This window comes from Alexandromys fortis, unplaced genomic scaffold (genome assembly GCF_014885135.2).
Source record: "Alexandromys fortis isolate MF-2015 unplaced genomic scaffold, M_Fortis_MF-2015_v1.1 scaffold_285, whole genome shotgun sequence".
Taxonomy (NCBI): domain Eukaryota; kingdom Metazoa; phylum Chordata; class Mammalia; order Rodentia; family Cricetidae; genus Alexandromys; species Alexandromys fortis.
In genome coordinates, this window is record NW_026068191.1 from 146,104 (window position 1) to 155,695 (window position 9,592).

The window sequence follows — 9,592 nt, forward strand, 5'->3', positions numbered from 1 at the left end:
GAATAGTATTGCATTTGTTTAATATGCCTTATTTAGTTAAAGTATATTTTAATTGCAGATTGGTATTTTAATTTCTACTTTGTTTTGGCAAGTCAGCTCATGTCTGCAATTCCAGTGCTCAGGAGGCTGAGGCAGTAGCATCACCATGAGCTTAAAGCTAGCCTAGGCTACAGAGAGAAACTGCCTCAACAACAAGTATCAACCAAGTCATCCAAGACTATTAAACTGGAGGTAGCTGAATTTACTCAACCAACCTGAATTTCTGGGAGGGAGATGTTGCTTGTTTTGTTTGGGTTTTGTCCTTGTTTGTTTTCTCTAAGTATTTAGAGAAGTGGAGGGAAAGGAGGAAGATTATCTCAATTATTGAAAACTGATTAAAGTGTCAATATGCTTCTACATAAACGTGGCGAATGAAGTAACACAACAAAACAAAGAAGGGGATTACAGAAACTGCAGTTCATCCAAACTGGTTACACTTCTCTTTATGGTTAAATTTCTCTTTAGAGTTCACTTTCCAAATGTTTAAAAATTATTCTTGTTTGCTACCAAAACACAAAGTAATGAGGACCTGGGAGATTTGGTCTCACCAGGGAAATGTTTCAGGATGGAACTCCCAAGAGGCAGAAGGTTTAGTTTTTTAGTTTTTTTTTTAATCTCTTAATGGTGTTTTCTAATCAAAGAGATCCAGATAATAACTAACCACCTTTAGGACAGAGCAGAAAAGCCACATTGTATAAAGAGCCTCCCAGAACAAATCTAAGTTTTAAGTCGGCCATTGTCTGCCCCTAGAAGGCTTTAATTGCCTTCCATAGAGCTAGCTGGGCAAGCTCTGGGACACACTTTCCTTAAGCCCCCCCCCCCCCCGACCTGGGGAAGAGATCAGCCTCCTCCAAGATGGTGAATCTGAGGAAAAGGCATTTCTAACACTGGAACAATTCACAATAGTAGCAAAGCCGGTCTAGAACAATTTTTTTTAACAATTTGATCAAAAACAATATTTCTTTAAACTTCTTCCTCAGTCCATCTGACTTTAATACATTAGGCATATTGATTTTACATTAAAGCAGCCTTTTCCAGATTCAGGAACTTTTTCTACTTATTGCTTGTCTCTTTAGAAGGTGATAAAGCAACAGATGATTCTGGATTCCACTTCACTATGCAAGGACAGTAAGAGGTAAGGTCCTTAACTTCTTCCCAGTAATGAGACAGTCTACTTAAAGGTCATTGTCTTGTCTCAGGTGCCTTTCCTTAAGAATATTCTCTTCCTTTTAACTTAGAATGCAAGGACACTGATAGAATAATCAGATCGAAATCATCCTGCTTCTATCTCCTCTCACTAAACAAACTCTCCAGTCTCCTTCCTCTCTCAGCTCAAGCTGCCAATGACCCTGAAAAGGCTATCATCTGAATGGGACTCTAAAAGCAGACCTGAGCCAGAACTCGAAGTGACCCTGAAAAGGCTATCATCTGAATGGGACTCTAAAAGCAGACCTGAGCCAGAACTCGAAGTTTCATTCCTCCGTCTTAAGCAATTTATATCTGCTCATATAAAGGTGTCCTGTGCAAAATCAGCCTCAGAGCAGACATGCTGAAGAGGTGTAGCTCAGTGCAGAAGTGCCAAAAAAAAAAAAAAAAAAAGGCCACTGCCCCTCCTAAATCTAATGCTATGGAAAGCAAGAAGAGATAGCACACAAAGGGCTCAAGGAAAATCAGCTTCCCAGTGAAGGGTCATAGCAAATGTCCCACCCTATGGTTAAGAGGGTTCTGCCTCTATTAGGGAAAAAAATGAAAACCAAAGTAATGAAATCCTAACCTAACTGATATTTTATTTTATGACTGCTGATTGTTTGAAGCTGTGTGGTCACTGAAGAGTGAAAGGCAACTTGGATTCATCCCTTAAAAGATTTAAATATTGGTGGGAAAGGAGATGTGCTTTGACCATGGTACTCTCCTGAACCACATTGCCTGTCGTTTTAAATGTTGATTGTATCAGTGGTGTTGCCATCTTCTTTACTGCAATTGTACTCTTTTAATATTAAATTACACTTATTATATAAGATGACATTAAACAAACTAAATATTTTATTTATTTATTTATTTATTTGTTATGTATACAATATTCTATCTGTGTGCATGCCTGCAGGTCAGAAGAGGGCACCAGACCTTATTACAGAGGGTTGTGAGTCACCATATGGTTGCTAGGAATTGAATTCAGGACCTTTGGAAGAGCAGGCAATACTCTTAACAGCTGAGCCATCTCTCCTGCCCCCGATATTTAAACTTTTAATACATACTCTATACTTCATTTCATATACTTTAATGCATCTATAATATACTAGTTTTATTATTTTGTGTGTGTGCTATGTATATTCATGTGAGTGTGTGTGTGTAAAGACTAGAGGCCAATGCTGTGTCTTCCAATTGTTTCCCATGTAAATTTTTGGGATTTATTATTTTATTGTACATATATTGGTGTTTTACCCACATATATGTCTGTGCACCATATGAGTGTCTGTTACCCATGGAGGCCAGGAAAAGACATTGGATACCCCAGAACTAAAGTTACAGATACTGGTTAGCCAACATGTGGGTGCTGAGAATTGAACCTGGGTCCTCTGGTAGAGCAGCGAGTGCTCTCTTAGCTGCTGAGCCAACTCTCCAGCCCCTCACCACGTTAAGTTTTGAGACAAGGTCTCTCACGTTGTCTATACAGGATGATCAATGGGTTCTGGCAACCCTATCCGTTTCCATCCTACCGACACCCTCACCCAGTGCTAGGTTACACATGTGTGCCACCTGTCCAGCTTTTACATGGGTGCTGGGAGTCCAAGCACAAGTTCTTATGTTTGTACAACAGGCACTCTGCCAACAAAACCATCTGCCTCTCCCCAATATTTAAATCATTAACTGATGAATCCAAGTTGGCTTTCAGTCTTCAATTACCGTAGTCTAAGACTATGCAGCTTCAAACAATCAGCAGTCACATAATAAAATGTCACAGTTAGGTTATCATTCAAATGCTCTTGGTTTTCTGCTTTTAGCCTAGGTTGGCTCCTCTTTGTCTATAAAACAATTAAGACTCCATACCTAAAACTGTTCTCTCGAGGACTCCACCCTGCACCATGCTCTCTCCTAGTAGAACATAGCCACTTCCGGGGACCCTCTTCCCCTTACCTCCCTGGTCTTCTGCGACCCCATAGCCCGCACCCAACTCAAAACCACCATTTTGTGCTATCTCTACCCCGAAAAGGAACCTGTTCTTTGGGCCCACCCACCCACAATAAGCACCCTCCATTACCCTACCTACCATCGGAGTTTTTCTGAGCCAGACCACAAGGAAAGGTTGTATGGATCCCTCTCCCAGCAAAGCACTCGGGAAAGTGCACTAGGGTTTCCTGTCTCAGGTTAAATAAACATGTGTTTCATTCCACACAAGAATTCCTAACACACATTTAACGCCTGAGCAACTGTCTCCTTCATATCATCACAGTATGACCAAGTTCTCACAGAACTTGTAGAAACATTTCAGTTCCTAATGTGGCGTGTACTGAGATTGCACCATCTCTTTTTCTTCCAGCTAAACAAAAAAACCACCCATCCTTGTGAGGGAAATTAAGGCACCTCTCCTAAAAATAAGGTAAGAGAAATCTAACTTAATCTCTTTGTGGACAAACTCTGAAATTAGCAATTCCGTGACCACTATAAAGTAAGAAACATTCATCATTATTAATTACTAAATGTTATTGTACACACTAATCCTTTTTCAATAATAGTATGGATACATGTGTTTGAGATTTGTGTTTATAAAGAAGAATGTTCTAATGACATCTCTATGGTTCCATCTATTAATGTTAGGTTCTCCAGAAAATTAATTCTTTGTTTATTTGTTTGTTTAATTTGGGGTTTTGTTTTAAACAGGGTCTCTGTATTGTGTAGTTCTGGCTATCCTAGAACTTGCTATGTATACCAGACTGGCTTTGAACTCCCAGAGATCCACCTGCCTCTGTCTCCCAAGTACTGGATTGAAGACATATACCACCATGCCCAGCTTATAATTAACTCTTATTAGTTTAACTGTTGCCATGTCTTAAAGTACAGAAATATAGAAGTCAGTAGACTTGTCGGGTGTACAAGTACAGAACTGGGTGGTTATTCCTGACTGTATTCACTTCAACAATGTGTGTGAATGTAAACTCTCTTCTCTGCAGGAAAGGACAACTGTGTGGGGCAATGGGCATATTAACTGGAGTGCAATGGCCATTGTACCTCATATAGACAAAATAAAATTTATTTTCAGCCAGGGGTGGTGATCTATGCCTGAAATCACAGCACTTGGAAGACTAAGGCAAGACAATCACAAGTTCCAGATGAGTCTGAGCTATATAATGAGACTCAGTCTCAAAGAACCAGAAATTACTTAAAACACTATCATGACAAAAAAAAAAAAAAAAAAACCTTAGTGAGAAGTAAAAAACAAGTCTTCACCAATAAGATGTGGCACACACCATAAATAACTCAAAAGACTTTTGGGGGAAAAGTTTTGGAAAGCAGTAACAGGCATGGTGGTATATTCCCGGGCCCCAGCTATTCCCAGGACCAAAGTAGGAAGACTATTTGAGCCCAGGAGTTTGGGACCAACTTGGCAATATAACAAGACCACAACAAAGGGACCAGGAGTATAGCTCAGTGGTAAAGCTCTTGCTGGACACTTGCCTAGCATTTCAGAGCCCTGGGTTCAACCCACAGCACCACAAAAGTGAAATAAAGAAATGGAGGATAGAAATAAGAAAGAGGAAGGAGGGAAACAAGAAGGGAGGAGGGAAGGATGAACAGACAGATGAACTATAATGGCAAATCTAATTGTCAATCCGATGGAACCTGGAATAATCCACCACCTGTGAAGGGTCGTCTTTATAAGGTTTGCCTATGAGGGATTACCATGATTAGGTTGAGGTGGAAAGTCCCACACTGAGAGTGGGTGGTACCATGTGCTGGGCTTCAGTCCTAGACTTCATATAAAAGAGAAAACCAGTGTGGCATGAGGATTAATTGCTGTCCTCTTCCTGGTTGGGAGCAAAGTGTGATCAGCTTCTTCAAGCTCCTTCTGCCCTGATGGCCTTGAGTGGTTTGAATGACAATGTCCCCAAGTCAGGTGTTTGCTTACAGCTGCCAGCTGTGGCTTGGTTAGTTTAGGGGGTATGGTTTTGTTGGAAGAAGTGGCTTTGAGTGTTTAAAAGATCCTTGATACAGGGCTTGGAGGCACACATCTTTTATCCTAGTACTTGAGAGGCAGAGGCAGGTGGATCTCTGTGAGTTTGAGGCCAGCCTGGTCTACATAGTGACTTCCAGGACAGCCAGAGCTATATAGTGAGACTCTGTCTCAAAAATAAAAATAAACAAATAAATGCAAATAAAAAAATTAAAAAGACCTTTGCCACTTCCAGTTGCTCTCTCTCTGCTTCCTGTTTGCAGTCCAGCTCTCAGCTTGCTACTTCAGCCATCACACCTGCCTCCTGCTTCCACGCTGTGATGGGGATGGACTCTTATCTCTGAAACTATACGCCCAAATAAACTCTTCCTTCCATAAATTGCCTTGGCCATGGTACTTTATCACAGCAAGATTAAGACATATCTGCAGCATGATTAATTATACTTAAACTCTATGCCAAAATAAACCATTCTTTTCTTTTTTCTTTTTTTTTCTTTTTTTGATAGAGGAGCTCACAATGTAGACCAGGCTGGCCTAGAACCCACAGAGATCTGCCTGCCTCTGCCTCCCAAGTGCTAAGATTAATGGTGTGAACCACCACACCTGGCAAACCCTTCTTTTCTAAAATTGCTATTGTCAGGGTATTTTATCGCAGCAACAGAAAAAGTAAGGTAAGTTCCAAAGGTCAGATTCTATAACACTCAATGCTTCTATAACCCACATAATCCAAACCAATGAATCCCTCTCAGATGGTCAAATAAGTTAGTGTAATATTCCTGAACAAACAGAATGTACTCATTGTGCCTTGGGCTTTTTTTATTTATTTTTTATTCCTTTATAAATAATACCATTCAAAATTTCCACTTCCTCTCCTCTTCCCATTTTCCTCCTGCTCCCCCACTCACCCTCCCATCCTTCAGTCCTAAGAGAGGGCAGGGTACCCTGCCCTGTGGGAAGTCCAAGTCCTCCCACTCCATCCAGGCTTAGGAAGGTGTGCATCTAAATAGACTAGGATCCCAAAAAGCCAGTACATGCAGTAGAGACAAATTCCAGTGCCATTATCATTGACTTCTCAGTCTGCCCCCATTGTCAGCCACATTCAGAGAGTCCAGTTTGATCACATGCTCATTTAGTCCCCATTCAGCTGGACTTGGTGAGCTCCCATTAGATAAGGCACACTGTCTCAGTGGGCGGACCCACTGAGGACCCGCGATCCTGACTTCCTTGCTCATCTTCTCCCTCCTTGTGCTCTTCAACTATACCTTGGGAGCTCAGTCCAGTGCTCCTATGTGGGTCTCCGTCTCTATCTCCATCTGTCGCTGGACAAAGGTTCTATGGTGATATTCAAGATAGTCAACAGTCAGATTATGGGACAAGGCCAGTTCAGGCACCCTCTCCTCCACTTCGCCTTGGGCTTTTCTTACATTGAACATGAATTCTATTGCTTGAAGTACTTCTCCTACAGTTCAGACTGTAGCATGAAATATGAGAAATATGATCACACAGAATCAATAAAGAGGCATTATTTACATAACTGGCCAACTGGCCAACAAATATTTCTCATTTACCTCCCAGTTGCCAAGCAATAAGCCAGCAGCTACAGATATATCAAAGAACAAAATAGATTTGGTTCTTGAGCTGAAGTAGATTATAAATACAATAGAAGAAAGAAGCAAACATTAAGCAAATGCTGCCTTTAAATTATACTACAATGGTGTTTCAGAATAGGAGTTCTTATCCCTTCAAAGACTGTTGGCTGGGGGAACTCTCCCCAAAGGAGGTGGCAGCCAAAGTGAATACTGAGGAATAAAGATGTGTTAGAATGGACCCAAGTACTCATGGGTCCAAAAGGAAGGTGGGCATGATGCTCTGAGAACCCCGAAGAAGCCTAAAAATACCCAGGACCACATCAGAAAAGTCCTAGTAGAGTTCTCATAGGAAGAGACATCGTCTTAGTCAGAGTTTCCATTGCTGTGTTGAAACACCATGAACAAAAGCAAGTAAAAGAGAAGGGTTTATTTGGCTTACACGTCCATATCATTGATCATCATCCAAAGAAGTCAGGACAAGAGCTCACACAGACCAGGAACCTGGAGGCAGGAACTGATGCAGTGATCATGGATGGGTGCTGCTTACTGGCTTGCTCTTCATGGCTTAGCCTGATTTCTTATAGAACCCAGGACCACCAGCCTAGGGATAGCACTGCCTTGGCCCTCCCCCATGAATTAATTAATAAAACGCACTACAACTTTGCCTACAGGCAGATCTCATGGAGGCATTTTCTCAACTGAGGCTTCCTCCTCTCTAGTAACTAACTCTCGCTTGCGTTAAGTTGAAATAAATCTAGCCAGGAAAACATTGTGAAGCAATTAACCAGACATGAATATGACAGACAGAAATTGTGAAGTAATTGCTCCACACTGCTCCACACTGCTCCACACTACTGAAATCCACTTCTCTCTGGTTCCTCCTTGGGGCACAGTTTCATGGTGTGGTATTATCTGCCTATTTAGGCATCCTTCTGTTACTTCATTTCCAGTATTTCTGTGTTCCCTTTCCCAACAATGTAGCAAGCCCTGGGGTGTTATCTTGCCAAACAACTCTGATGACTGACACTGTGTCAATTAGTTTTAACTAAAAGCTTGATATACTCTTGAATCACCTGAGACTTTCACCTGAGAAGCTGTGTAGATCAGGTGACCTGAGCTTGTCTGAAGGGGATTTCCTTCATAGCTAATTGAATAGGAATACCCAGCCCCCTGTGAGAGGCTCCATTCCCTACGGTCCTATGAACTGTACAAAAGTGAAGTCAGCACAGTGGGTGTACTTGTTTACCTGCGCTTGACAGCAGCAATGCACCTAGCTGCTTGCATTCCCGCCTTGACTTTCTCAAAATGCCTGATGTAACTTGGAACTGTGAAGCGAAAGAAGCAGGGTTAACAGGCAGAGCAACAGAAATTAGATTAGGCAGATGGCCAATGCTTTCCTTCAAATTACACAGTTCTCTGTTTACCTCCTAAGCTCCCATTCCTGGATAAAATCGTTGCCTTAACCTCTGTCCCCTACTGTAGTCCCTTGTCTAACTTCATGATTCATCTTAGCAGGCTAAGACATGAGAAGAAACAGAAACACGTCGCTAGACACTGCGGTGACAGATTTCATTCTCCTCGGCTTGGCTCACCCTCCAAACCTAAGAACCTTCCTCTTCCTGGTCTTCTTCCTCATTTACATCCTGACACAGCTGGGAAACCTGCTCATTCTGCTCACTGTGTGGGCTGACCCCAAGCTGCATGCCCGTCCTATGTACATTCTTCTAGGTGTGCTCTCATTCCTGGACATGTGGCTCTCCTCGGTCATCGTTCCTCGAATTATTTTAAATTTCACTCCTGCCAGCAAGGCTATCCCATTTGGTGGCTGTGTAGCTCAACTGTATTTTTTCCACTTCCTAGGCAGTACTCAGTGCTTCCTCTACACTTTGATGGCCTATGACAGGTACCTGGCAATATGCCAACCTCTTCGCTACCCTGTGATCATGAATGGAAAGTTATGCACCATCTTAGTGGCTGGAGCTTGGGTAGCTGGCTCCATCCACGGGTCTATTCAAGCCAGCCTGACCTTCCGGTTGCCCTACTGCGGACCAAAGAAAGTGGATTATTTCTTTTGTGACATTCCTGCAGTGTTGAGACTGGCCTGTGCTGACACAACAGTCAATGAACTTGTGACCTTTGTGGACATTGGGGTAGTGGCAGCCAGTTGCTTCATGCTGATCCTGCTGTCCTACGCCAACATAGTTCTCGCCATCCTGAAGATACGCACTGCTGATGGGAGGCGCCGTGCCTTCTCCACGTGTGGCTCCCATCTCACCGTGGTCACGGTCTACTATGTCCCCTGCATCTTCATCTACCTTCGGGCAGGCTCCAAGAGCCCCTTGGATGGAGCCGTTGCTGTGTTCTACACTGTTATCACTCCATTACTGAACCCCCTCATCTACACCCTGAGAAACCAGGACATGAAGTCTGCTCTGAAGAGGCTAAGAGCAGGAAGAAGGAATGTGAGTGGAGACAAGTAGCCATGGCTCCGGCACCACACGCGCCATCAGCACTGCAGTTTTTAGCTACTGTTCATGTGATAAAAGCTTATACACAGATAATACTTTAGGATGAACTGAATCCAATTCTACTACAACAAATGTCCCTGATGTCCTTTAAAATATCAATAGTTTGCCCAGTTATTTTACATGTTTCTGATCCATTCCCTCAGAAAAACTCATACTTTACACAAATGTTGACGGTAAGGAGTGAACATCTAAGCAGGTTGGGGGAACACTGTAATAGGACTCCATTTCCTGCCGTCTCTTTGCTGCATCCTAACTCCCTAAGCTCT

General features: G+C 42.5%; 1 protein-coding gene across 1 annotated transcript; it reads left to right on the plus strand.

The window, feature by feature from the left end:
• Window positions 1-8,321: 8,321 nt before the first annotated feature.
• On the plus strand, window positions 8,322-9,389 carry LOC126492860 (olfactory receptor 10G2-like). The gene has a single exon (XM_050129494.1). The coding sequence runs from the start codon at window positions 8,322-8,324 to the stop codon at window positions 9,276-9,278; it is 957 nt and encodes a 318-aa protein (XP_049985451.1). The 3' UTR covers window positions 9,279-9,389.
• The last annotated feature ends 203 nt before the right edge of the window (window positions 9,390-9,592 follow it).